Source organism: Sinocyclocheilus rhinocerous, unplaced genomic scaffold (genome assembly GCF_001515625.1).
Source record: "Sinocyclocheilus rhinocerous isolate Xijiao unplaced genomic scaffold, SAMN03320098_v1.1 scaffold1215, whole genome shotgun sequence".
Taxonomy (NCBI): Eukaryota; Metazoa; Chordata; class Actinopteri; order Cypriniformes; family Cyprinidae; genus Sinocyclocheilus; species Sinocyclocheilus rhinocerous.
Window position 1 is genome coordinate 913,683 of NW_015628913.1, and position 17,064 is coordinate 930,746.

Below are 17,064 nucleotides of genomic sequence, written 5' to 3' on the forward strand. Positions count from 1 at the left end.
CATGAAATATGCATGAAATGCATGGGAATACAGCAGAGTTATACAGATTGAAACATATTGATGTGACAGAATAAATTAAGATTTATCATTTCCTAGCAACTATAAAAGTAAATTCATATTTCATTTGTGGCCTGGAAGATGCATTGTATACTGCATAATTTTCCCCATCATAAAAAGTGAATTTTAGGACATGGAAAGTGGAAAGGGATACACGTAATAAATTTTACACATAAGCAATTCAATTCCAGTTGTGTTATAATGTACATAGTACATAAAATGCATGATTTTAGGTCACGAATAGAAAACTGACATATGTTTAATATAGTTTTCGCATATGAAGAAGCACAGTGGCTTATGCTACAAGCTGTGCTGTTGACGACTGAACTAAAAAAACACCAGTCTAAGTGTCACAAATTGATGTAACTGTCTTTGTTAGTGAATGTCGATATTGGTGTGAACTAGCGATCTCACTGCATGGATTGAGTGTTGTTGTTATACATGTGTCCATAGGGGGCGCTGGTCACAGCTTGTGCAGATGACACGTTGCATCTCTGGAACTTGCGACAGCGACGTCCGGCTATCCTACACTCTCTCAAGTTCAACAGAGAGCGGTGAGTATAGCTTATATTAAGTACACAACTGTGTACGCTATTTTTCAGGAATGCACAGGCATGTGCACAGAGCACACATAATATGTCAAGTCAAAAATGAACTTTCCAAGGATTTCATAAAAATGAATATGTGATAAAGTAAACACAGACAGCTCAAGGCTGCAGAGTGAAGCCAAGACTCAATATTTTAAAATGTTGTAGCCCCTGTATTCTCTCTTCTGGTTTGTTTCTGATCAAGTAGTGAGGATTTTCTTCTCATAAAATGCAATGGGCACAGTACAGTATTTATTAAATAAAAAGATACATCCATCATAAAAAATATAATATTATCCTTACTATGTTACCCTACATTAATCATTAGCATTTTTGTTGTGCATGTATAATATACATTTATACATAATATACTGTATTTTAATTTATAATATTTGAAAATTAATGTATAATTATTTATATAATTCTTTTATATATAAAATATGTATTTTTTAATGCTTATTCTTATCAGTATGTGGGTGTTAGGGTCTTTTTTATTTATGTTTGTTAAATATAAGTATGTATGTTATAATATGTAATATATAAAATATTATTTTATGTATAGAATAAGCACTTTATGTTAAAAGGTTTCCGTAAGTGTTTGTTGGAGCAGCCTTAAAGGTACCAACCTATTTTAGTAGTAAATATGTCAACACTGAAATAGAAAATTTAATTTGTTAAACATTTAATGGAATCTTTAACCACTGACCATAACTTAGTATTTTAAGCCCTCATTTAATTTTCTTATGCCAACTCTTCCCCAGCTTCTCAAACGGTGCATTATTCACGCAATGGAAACTGACCCACTAGGTATGACTAATGTGGCTTTTGTAACTCTGTTTCCCTTGTTGAATGAGTCAGGGTCGGCTCTAATAAATGTCGCTCGGATTCAGAGCTGTGAATTGTGACAGTTGCGTTATGGGTAATGGCCTCTTGGTGTTGTATAGAAGTGTAGAAAACTTTCAGGAAGTTTTAACAGAGATACTGATGTGTTCTGTACAGACAGAGAGACCTTGAGTGAGTTGAAGAAAAAGCCAAGAACAGCCTTTCTTTATTTTTTTGGTTGATTCCTTTACTACCTAATCACTTGATGGGTAAAAGGACCTTATCCAAATGTGGCTTCTTATCACTGCATTATTTGCCGTGGAAAAGGAAAGAAAGAATAATAGAAGAAAATGTTTTTTTTGTGAGTGTGTGATATTTGAGAGAGCGTGACCTGACTTACCCTTAAGTGAAATGCATTTGATAGCAGATACTGTAGATGATGAATACTCGGGATGAATCTTTAGCATTCTAGCAGCATGATCATTTTAGTCTGATTTTAACAGTTTGTATGTCACATTTTAGCTTTAACTAAAGCTTTAACTTTAACTTTAGCTTTTAGCAATGTAAGTTGTTTTGTGAGCATAACAATGCAATGAGGAATCCTTGAGGCAAAACAGCTAAATGACAAAATGCTCCATGACATTTTGCAGCTCAAATTAGTACAGAAGATGCCAAACTAAGATTCAATATGTTGTCTGTGCACATTTGTGTAAAGTTGTGCACTCCTATATGCATTAGCATCTTTATAACATCCAGTGAATTATTTTTTTAGACTAATGGAGATTTTTTTCCTCATGGAGAAATCAAATGTTTAGATTTGAATGCATTTGGTTATTTAGTGGATCGCAAAGTGAAAGAGAGAAGCTAAAAATTATGCTCACATACAACCAAACGATCCATTAGTAATCAGATTGAGGGCTCAATCAGACTGAAAAGCCTTCATGTAAACACCTCAGCCGATCCGATTAAGTTTGATTCAAATTAAATTTCGATCAGATTGAAATCTTACGAATCGATTGAAATCTTACCAACCCCAAGATTTCAAATGGTAGTGTATATGACCAATTTTTTTTTTTCACACTGTGAAGTTTTTATGATCGATTATAATACTCAGAAACCACATCAGCCACATGGGACACAAACATTAGATCGGCATCAAACTGAGAAGCCTGATTAATGAGAGTCTAAAAGCATATTGTGTAACAGAACTTAAAATATAACATTATTCAAACTTTGGTTCACACTCATCTAAAGCATGAAAGCTTAGGAATAGCAGTATGAGGTGGTATGCGATAGAGATTTTTATATGCTCTGTGTTTTCTGGGTACGGCTAATAAGCTTTGTTCCCCTCCGTAATAACTGATGATTGTGTTCATCACCTCATCAGACCGTCTGGAACAAACAAATAAAGTCATGGTTTCTCCTACCGTGACAGTTTCACACACACATTGACAGGGATTTCTTCTATCTTATGTGTGTGCTTTGACCCTGAAGTATTTTATATTTGGCTTTATTAAAATGATGCAAATTCACGTGTAATGAGAAATGTTTTCTCAGATCAGTAGGTGCCTGTCTGAGTGTGTGTGTGAACACGGTTGGGTGCATACTTTCGTGCGCGGCTGTGTCAGATGACAGAGATTTTCAGCTCAGCAGGGGCAGGCGAGAGACTCAAAATGCTGATTTGCTGCTCAAGAAACATTTTTATTATTATCAGTGTTGAAAACTTTTGTTGGGCTGCTTATTATTTTTGTGGAAACTGTACTTTCAGGATTATTTTATTTTTAGAAAGCTAAAAAGAAGAGCATTTTAAAAAGAGCATTCTAAAATAATAGAAATCTCTTTTGAAAAACACTTTTGATCTGTTGAATGCATGCTTCCTGAATAAAAGTTTTCTTTTTCAAAAAACAAAACAAAAAAAACATTTACATTACATTTAATCATTTAGCAGGCGCTTTTATCCAAAGCGACTTACAAATGAGGAGAACAATAAAAGCAATCAGACGAACGAGAGAGCAACAGTATACAAGTGCTGTGACAAGTCTCAGTTAGTCTAGCACAGAACACATGGCTAGGTTTTTTTTTTTTATAGAATATAACAGAATAGAATAGAATAGGTAGTGCTAGAATTAGTTCGTCTGGTGCGCACTCAGCATGCTTGTCTGTCGCAAAAATACAAGAACCTTTCATCGCACAACAGAATTGTGTAGTCCTATGATGTTCTGTTTTAGCTGATCAATTCACATTTGTATCCAAGGCATGTTTGGCCCAAAATATACAGAACGAAAATATGTGCAAGCTTGGTGTCATTCAGGGGTGCTTTTTGAAATATGTCTTAAATATTGACAAAATTTACTTTTAGCAGATATATAGAACTGTTCAAAAAAGATTTAAAAAAAAAAATGTTTTTGAAAGACATCTCTTATGCTAATTTAACAAGGCTGTATTTATTTGATATTTCATAGCATTTTTAAATATTATTACAATTTCATTTTATATATATATATATATATATATATATTTAGCAGGCGCTTTTATCCAAAGCGACTTACAAATGAGGAGAACAATAAAAGCAATCAGACGAACGAGAGAGCAACAGTATACAAGTGCTGTGACAAGTCTCAGTTAGTCTAGCACAGAACACATGGCTAGGTTTTTTTTTTTTATAGAATATAACAGAATAGAATAGAATAGGTAGTGCTAGAATTAGTTCGTCTGGTGCTGGCGAAAAAGATGTGTCTTTAGACGTTTTTTAAAAATGGCCAAAGACTCAGCTGTTCGAATTGAGAATAAAAAGAAAAGAAAAGAAAATTAAAAGAAATAAAAACTTTCTGACCTCAAAATTTTAAATGGTAGTTACATACTTAAAATCTTCACTTTCTCTTTTTCTAGCAAACAGATCTGAAAAACAGAAAAATATTGATCCTGCACTACACTGATTTTTGTCCAATCAGACATATTCACGTCTCTTTTGGCCTGTGTGGTTTTATTACAGGTTAAATTAGTTATCCACAGAAGCAACAAAAGAGCATTTTGGAACAGTTGCTCTCTAAATGCCATTATCAACACGATAATCATTTTCTAATCTGGGTTTTCCATGTGTTGCATTCAGAAACAAAAAACCGCACACTAGCATGGCCAGGTGCTCCATTAGCATTCTAACCCTGACAAGTTTAGTTGTCTGTCCAGCGACTCGCAACCTTCATTACCAATCACCCCGACTGTCTGAGGACCCCAGGGGCGTGAGGGGAGGAAAACAGAGAGCGATGTAATGAGTGTGGACAGCAGCGAATTACCATGTGCTGGTCTTTATTTTCTAGTTAACCTGCTTATTAGGATGATGGATGATGCCACTGGATGGATTTCAGCATGAACAGACCTCAAACAGACCCTGGATATGTGATAGTTTTATTGATCATTTTCATAATTACTCACCAGATACTTCATATTATCAAGAAGTTTTATGTGTTGCATATGTCATAATGAGCTGTGGTGCTAAAGTGGATGATACACATTTGAAATGGGCTTGCAACAGTTCCCATTCATATTTCTTCCTGCTATGCTCATTATTCACAAAAAAATAAGGATGTTTCCAAACCTTCAGTCCCTCCATTTTTTTTACAGATTATCTTGCCCCAAACTCACAGCACTGGTTGATGTTAGAGAGCCACAGTTAACCACATATAATATTTAATGAATGAAACATAATATGTCATGTTCAGCATTAAGAATAAGAAGTGCTCACCTCAGTTTTAATGCTAAGCGCTGTTTACATGTGTACAGTAGAAATATGTGGCATGTTATTAAACATATTCCCTGGAGAGTTTCTGTTGTGACAGTACTAGAGATAAATCAAAGTGCTAATAGACAGCCTAATTTCGTAATTATTTCACAATTAACGTAGTGAGCATCAGGCAAATATAATCATACTCTTTCTTTTAACCTTTTAATGACACTGCAGAGACAGCAGCATGCTATGAAAATAAACACACATAAACACACCAGCATGGGGAAATGATTTTACGTCATATGGTTTGCTGGAATAGAGAACACAGGGTTGAATGGTCTAGATTGCATCATTAGGAATAAGAAACATAGTTAAAAACACTTGTAAAAATATAAGAGTCTCCTCTCATCTCATTCATGTCTCATTAGCTCTAGTTTGTCTTGGGGTAATCATGTTCCAATTAATTGCATCCCAAAATACACACAAGTGTACCCAAGAGGGGCTGACGTTTGACTGGCATGAGCCCTAGAGCAGAGCCAAACCAGGCAACACCATGAACAAGTGTGATGTGTTACTTCCAACTGCTATGAATCACTGCCTCTGAACAGGAATGACTGCAAGAAATTAGACTGCAAGATTTGGGCTCTGATTTAAAAAAAAAGCAATGAATCAAATTTACTTCAAGATTAAATAATCATATTATTCGCAATTAATCATAATGTTTATCAATGCTTGCTGACAGAAACCACACATTCTTTTAAAAAAGATAGTTAATTATAGTAAATTGACAGCTCTTGTTTACGTTAGTTTAATTTGGTTTTGTTTTTGATGATCTAGAGAAATGTTGTCAACTCCTCAGTTGACACTTGTTGATAACAGTTGTAGGGATTTCTTAATATGAACAGACACTGATATCAGCATTCACAAAAAAAAATTAAGTAATCAAAGTCATTACACAGTTGACAATAGATGTGTTGCTTCATGTTCTGTTTTGTTAATCTGGAGAAAGGCTGAGAGTTGTTGACAATAGCTGACAATTGTTTTGTTTTGCTGATCTGTATAAATGCTGAAATTTTATTTTTCTTATTTAATGCTCTTCTTTTGAACTTTCTAAACATTGAATAATGGGGGGGGAACAATTAGCAATTTTGATGTTTGCATGGTGTTTTGTTAGGAAGAGTTACTTTACAAACCTGACAGAGACAGAGGCTCATCTCTGTCAGGTTTGTAAAGTAACTCGCATCAAAAGAAAATGTTTGGAATTACATGAATGTTTACCTGGATTATTTTGCACATGCACATTATAAGCAAGCTACACAACAGATTTAAAGGGAAGCAAACTCAGACCACCTGCAGTGATGGAATTTGTGCACAGCATTCATGTATTGAAAACACTCTATGAGACCATTGAAATGAGCATGAAAGTATGAAAACATTCTATCATGAGGCCCATGCATGCTTGTATAATAGTCGAGAGACAAAACAGAGCACCTCCCCTTCACTTTGAAGCCCACACTGCATGCAGACCATATATTTATTTCATTCAGTTGAAGCCGTTTTCCAGTTTAATAATCACACAAGGCCATATTGTGATTCAGATTTTAATTAACAGTTCAACTCTAGTTCAAAAGATGAGCACGGACATGTTGAAAAATGTTTGAGTTTAAGCAGAACTTTAAACTTACACACACATAATTTGGCTCTTGATTAGCTTTTTTCATGCTATTTAACTACATTCTGGTAATGAATATATGTACAATAATTTACATTCTTATGGGATTTTGTAATTATATCTGCAGCTTTCTGAAGAAAATGTTGACTGCTATGTAATTGGATAAAATATGATCTGCATATGAATAAAAAACGTATATTAGTTAGAATGGTCATTATTGGCTTGCCGGTTCTATATAGTGAAATATTAATTACATAATTTAATATGATGCTGACATATCCTGTGTTAATTCTTCTCTCCTTCTCTCTTTCACATATATGATTCCTCTTCTTTTCATCTCTCTTTTAGGATCACATTTTGTCATCTTCCGTTTCAAAGTAAGTGGCTTTACGTGGGGACAGAGCGTGGAAATACACACATAGTGAACATCGAATCCTTCATTTTGTCTGGATATGTCATTATGTGGAACAAGGCCATAGAACTGTGAGTATAAGTGTATATATATAATTTATTTTATTTTAATATCAAAGTCAATGCTGCTAACATGACTAATAAATAGCTAATTAATAGAATGCCAGAGCACCCACGCAATCAAATGAAACATGCATCTAATAAAGATGATGATGTGCTACTAAGTCATCTGGAATATGAAACAATTATAAATGCAGTTATAAATGTACGTTTGCAATAATTCACCTAAAATAAGAATTCTGTCATTATTTACTGTCATCATTTATATAAAAGATTTCTGGTTATTTTTTAACTTGTTAATTGAATTATGCCTTCCAGAGTTCATGCATATATTTACATTTACATTACATGTACAGTATGTATTTTGCAATGCTTATATCCAAAACAACTTACATTACATTCAAATTATTGTTGTCATGATTGAAATATATATATACACACAAATTTTTTTTAATTTTACGTTTATGCATTTAGCAATTTGTCAAAGAGCCAAAAGTATGCAAAATATGTAATGCCAGGTTTATTAGGCAACTAGATTAGGAAAAAAGGTTTTATTTTTGTTTTATTTTTTGACTAAATGAGGGTAAATAATGACAAAATTTTCTATTTTGTGAACTATTTCTTTAAAAATAACTTGTATTGGGTTCTTGAGATAGTAGTATGCCTCTTTAGAAATAAAACATTTCTTACAGTACATCAGAAGTCCTTCAGATCATTGTATAGGTTCTAAGTATCATTGCTGTGGAAAAGTGAAGTCTAGTTTCTTTGAAACACCAGTACATGTTTTCCAAAGAACCACAGAAGTGCCTCAAGATACATTTTTTCATTTCATATTTTAAGAGTCACAATGAAATCATCACCAAACTGATTGTCAGACTCTCCATAGATCTAAAGACTTTGATCCGTTGTGTGTAACTTAAACACATGTAACAAAATCCACAACAACAACAAATGCAAACCACATCCTGGCTGAAGAATAAATAAGTTATCACATTTTAACATTTCAAACCCCAGAAGATCCGTTTTATCTGTTTGTCTACAGTTACACATTTACACACACTGAAACACACAAACAACCGTTGGTTTGCACACATCTATGGCACTTTTCATGAATAAACGTGTAAGTTAACACCAACACCTCACTCCCATGACTGATAATCTGACAAAAGCAAATGTCAATCAAGTCTCCTTCTACACAAGAGGCTCTTGGTGGCATCCCGACTGACAGACATTAACATTAGTAGTAAGTAACCGTGAATGCATTTCTGAAGGACATGTAGATCCCCTGTCGCCTACTTGCAACCCACTACAAGTCCTTTACCCAAAATCCCCTCACCTCCTCAAGTAGCTCAGTGACACATTGAGTGTGTTGTAGTATATCTGTATTTTACAAATGAGAGAACTTGATCCTAGTGTTTGATTATTCTGAAGTGCTATTTAAGGTTCTTGATGGTAAAGGCACCATTTTCTGGCTTTTATTGAAGTTTTTGTATACTTCTGCACAGAAGTGGTTTAATCATGTGAATTAGTACATGTTGCTGCGGTTATATAAAGGGACTGTTCTGGGTTATTTAAGCAATGAGGTATTGTGAATATGGTGAATATGGTTAACAGGCTTTGTTAGTATGGTAAAATTACCATAATCATGTACTATTTGCATATGGTTTTTGTATTTCATATGATTGTACATGATACTCTAATGCAGAGTATGTGAGTGATGCAGAGTGGAAGGGGACTGGGGAGCAGTGTTGCATGTTTTTGCCTGGAGCAATAAGTGTTTATGTGTGTCTGTTTTTATTTTATTTTATTTTTTTAAGCGTTGGTGTTTTCTCTCGCTCCAAGATCACTCTAATATCTAATATCCCACGATACATGTGTCAGACACAGTTTTAATAGACTATTAGCAGTCAGATTGAAAAAAATTATTAAATTTAATATGCAATATTGTTAAATACGTGTTATGTACTATTGTTAAAAATGTGTTATTTATTTTTATTTTCTTACTATTTGCAGTCAGAACAAATATATATATATATATATATATATATATTAGGGATGCACCGATACCACTTTTTCCAGTACTCGCCCGATACCGATACTTTCAATCCAGTCAGCGTGCTTTGTTAATTAGCTAGCACACATCAGCTCTACAGGCGTTAATACTGAATGTTTAACATTATATTCATTGCATACATATACTTCGTAGTAGACATCCTTAACTCCTTTCTGCTGTCTGTTGTTCTGTTGTTGGTGTTTCTTTGTTTGAATATGGCGCTTATCACATGCTGTTTGGTATCGGGGCATTTTAACGAGTATGAGTACAGGAGCTCAGTATCGGGCCCGATATCGATACCAGTATCGGTATCGGTGCATCCCTAATATATATATATATATATATATATATAGGGTACAACGGGGCTAAAGGCGCCCCGGGGTAAAAGGTGCCTTTGATATTATTTTCATCTAAACCACTAGGCACAAAAACCATAGCGTAGCACTTTTCAAAACATTCGCTTTTCAAGATGCACGTGTATATTTGCCTGATCCTTGACGCAATCAGCACAAAGTTGATTCTTTGCTTAATTGATCTAATATTTTATGTTTTTTTTAATGTAGATTTAAGTAGCAAATGAGAATCGCTAAAATTAATGCATATATTTTGAGACAAAGGTCTTCTTTATGATTTTCAGTTCCCTTTCAGTCAGTCACATTCGACGTTACGTCAGTGACTGACGAATTGGGATCTCGCCTGAGAGCCCAATCACCTTCGAGTGTTCACAGAACAAGCCGATGAATGTTGGTGTGCGAGCTTTGCATCGTGCACCCCACCCCGCAGCGCGGGTATATAAGGAGAGTGCGTGCAGTCGCACATTCAGCTTTTCGCTTCGTAGCCGAGCGTTTCTCACGATTCTGCTCTGCAATCATCGTTCGAGTGTGTAAGCAACGAACCAGGTGAAAGCTCTCTAGAGAGCGTTGGTGTGACGGCGCGTCAGTGGTGGTCGCTACTGAAAGAGCTTTTCTCTGCATTGTGAGAGACCTCAGATGCTTCTGACTCCAAAGGAGGAGATGGCGGGCGAGTTGCGACATACGACGGGAGCGTAGACCGCCTTGATGTACGCAACGGTCGCAATGTGTTCCGTCCGGACCAGTACGTGCTTGTCGCTAGCAGCGATCTGAAGTGGCACAGAACAAGCCATACTGCTAGCAACTCGAGGCAGTTGATATGCCACTGTAGTCGGGGCTCCTTGTTTACAGAATACTTTGAGCTGGGAAATTGTTGCTGCTCTACTGCACTCACATACTCTTCATAGAATACTGTGATGCTACTATGGTACATGATCAAAAAACATGGTATTACTATGGTACATTTTGATATTTGGTACTTTACTCAGTGAATTTTTATTATTTTATTTCTTAATATATCTCAGCACATAAAAAGAATTACAATATTTCTTATATCATATAACACATCATAATTATTGTGAAATGCATGTCGATTGCCCTCCTGTTAATACTTGGCACTTTCTGCCATTGCTTTCATGGCAATGTTTATGTGTTCTATAAATCTGTCAGTTTTTAAAAAAGAAAGCAGCATTTTTTTCAGCAGTGTTTGAGAATAGGTGAAGATGAATGCATGCACACACTTGTGGTATTGAGAGAATTCCCCTTTACAGAGGCAAAGTGCAGCTCATTTCAATAAATAAATATGAATAAATATAAACATGGCCCCTGTACGCTGGCAGCAGGCATCCTCTGATGGAAATCAAGTACAAGGATGGAAGAGAAGCCAGAGATTTGTTTTTCTTTCTCTTGACTCACACATGAATAAGTGAGGGAGATGAAAACCAGAGAGGGATTCAACAGGGTGTGAGGGTTTAACTGAGATCCTGTAACCTTACAACCTTCAACAATTCCACGCTGTACTACACTGAAATCAGCTGCCTTCAGCCTGCAGTACTCGCTCCATCAGATCCGTTTTTTTTTTTTCACCAAAACCTTTCAAAGTCATATGGAGAAAGATATCTAACAAGTCCTTTACTTTTGTGGGACAACCTTCAAATGTGCAACTTCTTAGCCATAAGGAACATCACTGCATGTGGCATGCGCTTGTCTCGATTCTGCACACAGTTTATCTTAAACCTCTGTGCCTGTTCTCAAGATATCTGAAGGGCTTGCTGAGCACGCTGGGAACCCTGATCCTAAACATAATCAGTACTCCACGGATCTGCCTTGCAGCAGTACGTCACGCCTACATTTCCAAGTAATCTGTTTTAGACTTTCAACATCTTTGGAAATGCTATGGAAGAATTTCATGTTCTAGGTCATGCTGCACGTTTTTAAATGTGGATTGTCTGTTATGATATTCAAATCATTTTATATAAGGCTGATGTTTTTACATAACTTCGCTTCTAATGGTTCTCGGGATAATTCAGGAGCATGTCAGTGCCTCTCAAGCCAATTAAGGATTTTTAATGGTTTTTATTTTTCAGAATTTCCTTGCATTCTGATGATAACTAGGTCTGTCAACCCTAATGAAGCTACAGTGATCGGAAAATTGTGATTCTGGGAAAATTATTTTACTGCTGTATTTATTCTTCCTAGGGATTTGTTCATTTATTCATATATTGATTGATTCATTTATCAGTTTAAACAGTCCTTTAGATAGATAGATAGATAGATAGATAGATAGATAGATAGATCAGAGCACAAATCTTGTTTGTATAGCAAAAAAGCTGTACAAACACACCAATATCCAGCAGAAAATACCCTGCGGTACCCTTAAGCTTTTCAAATCACGCTAACCAAATTGAAACCAACCAATTTCTGGTTCTTCACCGTAATATTCAAGGCTATTATCCTGAATGAGATTGCTGCCACCATTGCCACGGCAACAATTGCAAGTACTGAAAGAACTTCAGTGACTCTTATCATAGCCTTTGAAGTTGGACTCGAAGTGAGTTAGCGTTAGCATGCGCCTCACGTTTGCTTTCAAACGATGAGTTAACAATAAATGAGTGTTTTTGGATTTGATGACCAAATAGGATGCGAACGGCAGTCCTGCTCTAGACCGCAGCTCTGATCTGCGCCATGAGCCGCTGCATATGCGTCTCTGTGTGTTTTTGCTTGAGGCTTATGCGATCACACAGGTAGCGAGGGAAGATAAGGGCGAGGGAGAAGAGGCTTGTCTTCCTTTTTCAGCTGATAAGCAAGGACCTCCTCTTCTCAATTTACTTTTCTGTCATTGTCCTGTGTAAACACACACACACACACACACACTCACACACACTTATCCTGGGCTCTTTTACTGTCAGGCTATGGCCCAGTTTACACACACACACACAGAGCCAGACAGTGTCTTATATAGCGACTGTTTGTCTGCTTGCTCAGAAAGATGGACAGGTAGAGAAAAGCTTGGCCATCACTTTGTGGAGAGGACAGTTTGGAAGTTTTGTTACTGATTGCAATTAAATGGAAATGCTTAGAAATAACTGAACATAACATTTTACTGTTTTGATAAGTGAATAGTCTGTTTGACTGAGGTAAAATGTGCACATTTTCAAGTCAAAACTGTCCCAAAATCATTTAAACAGTAATTTCAAGAGCTTTTTGAAAAGGAGGTGAATGAAATAGTCAGTGGAAAGAAAGAAAAGAAGAAAAAATCCTATTATACAAATATATAGTTGATTGGGGAGGAAATTTAATAAATGAATAGTTCATTTATTAACAGTTTTGAATAGTCTGTTGGCCTGAGATAGAAAATTTGCACATTTTCAATTTAAAACATCCCATAATAATTTAAACAACAATTTCAATGGCATTTTGAAAAGGAGGTGGAAGAAGTAGTCAGTGAAAAGAAGGAAATTTAAAACAAAATCAAAGATAAAATTGATTGGAGAGAAAAGTTCATAAATGAATAGTTGATGCAGTAAATTAATAGTCTGTGTTTGAGGTAAACCATTTGCACATTTTCAAGTCAAAACTGTCCCAAAATCATTTGAATAATAATTTTAATAGCATTTTCAGAAGGAGGTGGAAGAAATAATCAGTGGAAATAAGGAAAGTTGAAAGAAAAAAAGCCCATTATACAAAGATATAATTGATTTGAGAGGAAAGTTTAATGGCCTGCTGTGTGTTCTTAGACAGAAATGAAGAGAGGAAGATGAGTATATTAAGGTACTCTCACAATGACTATCAGTGTGTTAGATCACAATAACAGGCCTCATAGAGTGAGCTGAGACAAAGTACAGCTGAGAAGAGAATCAACACTGTGCTGGACGTTCCATCAGACTGAAATTAGATTTGAAGCCCAGCAAGACAGAGACTCGTTTAGGGATGACATATCTGTCCTATATCCTTTCTGCTTTTGTCTTTCAATAATATAATCACTCTTTTTCATCATTTCTTGAACCTGCAAGCGGTCAAAACACTCTCCAAAGGTTGCCCTTTTCTCTCTCTCTCGTAGTGATGTCTCATTGGCTGACTCAAAACTGCTTGATTTTGGTCTTCACAACGAGTTGGGTTCATTCGAACAATTCATGTAAATGAACTGATTTGAACGAAACAGTTCACTGATTCAAGTCTGTGCAGTCCCTGCATGTCAAAAATAAATAAATAAATAAACAATTAAATGGCAAAATATTTACAGTAGCTGTTCATGTTTTTTTTTCACTCAGTTACATTCTTTTTAAAATTGTATTTAGTGTAAAATGATATGGTCAGTGCTCTCACACTAATCAAGATTAATTTCTAAACCATAAAATAGTTTAGAGAAATTATTGATTATTTATATATTATTTAATATAAATTATAATAATATAATATATATTATAATAATATAAATATATAAGTTATAATAAATTATTATAAAATAAATAAATATAATAAATGAAATAATAGTCATTTTTACAGAGCTCTAAATCTTACTGGTATAAAATGAAGAATTAGGAAGAGGAGGCTTTACAAGAGGATAAAGCACTGCTTAATCCCAGAGTCAAGAAAAGAGCCATTGCAGAAATGGAGTTATTATGATGGACAGGCCATCGTCTGGTGGAATTGAAGGTCAGTCGATTATGAGAACTGGTGTGGATCGAAGCAGCCTGTGTGAGAAACATGCAGTAGACAAAGGGACTTCAGCTGAAGGACTACTGAAGTGAATGAGGTGTTTGAGAAGGTATTTGTGCTGTGAGCCGATGTGATAAAACAACACAGAAAAACTGCCTGGTAGATTAGATGCGCTGTATATGCACCTTATATACACCTCATTTGATATCTGCACTGACACCGTGATTTCATTTGCTGAATACCTCTTCATTGCTTAATTTTAATATGAAGAACGTCTCGGGTTACTTGTGTAACCATGGTTCCCTGAGGGGAACGAGACACTGCGTCCTCTAGTAGGCACTGTAGCCCAATCCGGGTGCATCGCAGCGTAGCCCCGGGGGCCTGATGTTCATGAAGGCTCCCGCAAAAACCCGTGTTCGGCCGCATGATCCAGGAGGTATGAAGCCGAAGCCCGGCTTTTTTTCTTACCGCCTGGACATATGTCGACGAGTGAAAACGCCTACTGCAAGTAGAGCACCTGGCTTCTGAGCCCAGCAACGGCACCTCACCGAGGGCGTCTAGCAAGGGACAGAAACGTACAGGTCCCGGGCAACACCCCATGACTTCTGTGCTGGAGCTCTGCTCCGAGGCTCTTATGACCGGATCATTCCGCTGCAGGTACCTTTATACATTCTCTAAGGTTATTTTTACACATGACCACCCAGGGCAGGTGGATTGGGAAAGCTCAGCCTCAGCTTCTTCACTCTCCACATCCATTTCCTGCTCTTGTTGGGCTGGGCCCAACTGAGCACCGGCCCCTGGATCAGATGATATTAGAGAGAGGATATCATCGTCCAGCTGCTGTCTCTCGCCCGACACCGATGCGCGGAAGAGGGAAACGCCCCCTTCAGCCTCATCGGCTAGGTCCACCTGAGATCCCCACGAGCTCATTCTCCTCCGTGCCTCAGCAGCGGCGGGTCCTGAACCACGGGAAACAGATGGTTGTCCCCCTCCACTCGAGGTTTTTTTTTTTTTTTTCAAAAAGAGTTGCAACAAAATTCAAGTCTAATAATTAATGAAAAGAATCACAGCTGCATTTTGTTTTCGACATGAAAGTAGCACTTCAAAAGATTCTACCAGACTTTGTTTTGCTTTGAGCCCAGGCAGCTGAATTTTCTAAGAAAATCACGTATTTTAGGTGACAAGCATGGTGCTTCGTTACCATTTGATCTAGGGATTCGAAAGAGTTCATAGTTTGGCTGGTTAGTGTGGTTCATTTAGCCACATCAAGTTTGGGGGGGGGGGCTTCTTTCTCCTTTGATGGCCATTTAAAAGTAGCTGTCTATTCTGATTTGCTTTCTTTTTTAACAGCTAAGAATAATTGGAACTGCCATGGGAATGGGAATGCAAAGTTTTATAAACCTCCTTGGTATGAGTTTACATTACAAGAGTGGAGCGGGCATAAAATTAAGGTCACATACTAGCTTGTGCACTTGTCCTCTTGTTACCTTATTTTGCTCAAGGTAACTGAATCTCTTGCAGCCTCAGCAGCACTGATACAAGTGTGATGAGTTGACAAATGTATCTTATGCTTTCTGCAGGGGTCATGTGATGACTCTGTTTCTCATGGGGAAGCCAGCCATATAATATATATATATATATATATATATATATACTGTATATATATATAACCCGGGTCTCCGGCTAGGGAGGTGGACGCACTAACCTGCACAGCACCTACTCGCTGGCCTCCGTTACACACACACACACACACACACACACACACACACACATATATATAATTTCATTTTTTTAAATATTTATTTTCTTCTACATAGCGATTGATTAGTTGGCTAAATGAGTTTCTTTTCTGCTATGGTGCTAGAATTATATATATAACTATATGGCTGGAGGCATTATGGGATATTTTGGTTTTTGTCGGCCAAGCATCTCTGGAGAAGGCACTTATTTAGGAGGCACAGTGGCAGTCCTGCTTTACTTGGTGCCCTAGGCGAGAAAAGAAATATATATGTGTCTTAAATTCAATATATGTGTGAAACATGTTAGTCTCGTGGTACAGTTTTCATTTAGTGTTCCAAAGTTCAAATCCCAACCTAATATATAACTTTTTTTAATAATCCAAGCACAATTGCAACTTGAACTTGACAAATCACCATGTACTGTATTCTTGTTGTATGAAAAAGAGCAGCTTTGACATTTTAATAATAACTCCATGGAGTCCATGGGATCTGTGAAGTTTTTGAGTGACAGTGAGGGTGAGAAGACAATGACAGAATTTCTAGTAGGCCTATAAAGCAAATGATGTGTGGAAGGTGCAGCTAGATGAGCACCTTTAATAAGCAACTTTTTAACTTTTGTTCTACAGTAATAGTTTTAAATTTAATTCATATTTAGGACAAAGTCACATCTTAAATGTAAAAAAAAAAAAAAAAAGAAAGAATTTTTTTTAAAAACAATTTTATTTTTGTCTTTTGGACAAGATCTCTCTGTGGTCATTAAAAATCCCATGGCACTTCTCATAAAAGAGTATGGGTGTAACCCCGGTGTCCTGGCCAAATTGCCCCCCTGGCCTTTGTCAATCATGGCCTCCTAATAATTCCCTACCACTTGATTGGCTCTATCTCTCTCTCTCCTCTCCACCTGTAGCTGGTGTGTGGTGAGCGCACTGG

The 17,064-nt window shown here is 36.5% G+C and overlaps 1 protein-coding gene across 1 annotated transcript in view; it reads left to right on the forward strand.

Annotated features, from left to right (window-relative positions):
- LOC107738516 (syntaxin-binding protein 5-like) overlaps nt 1–17,064 on the forward strand; it is a 141,106-nt gene that overhangs the window by 70,195 nt on the left and 53,847 nt on the right. The window contains exons 4-5 of the mRNA XM_016550273.1: nt 511–611; nt 7,211–7,345. Of these exons, the coding sequence (XP_016405759.1) occupies nt 511–611; nt 7,211–7,345 (236 nt within the window). The remainder of the gene's footprint in view (nt 1–510; nt 612–7,210; nt 7,346–17,064) is intronic.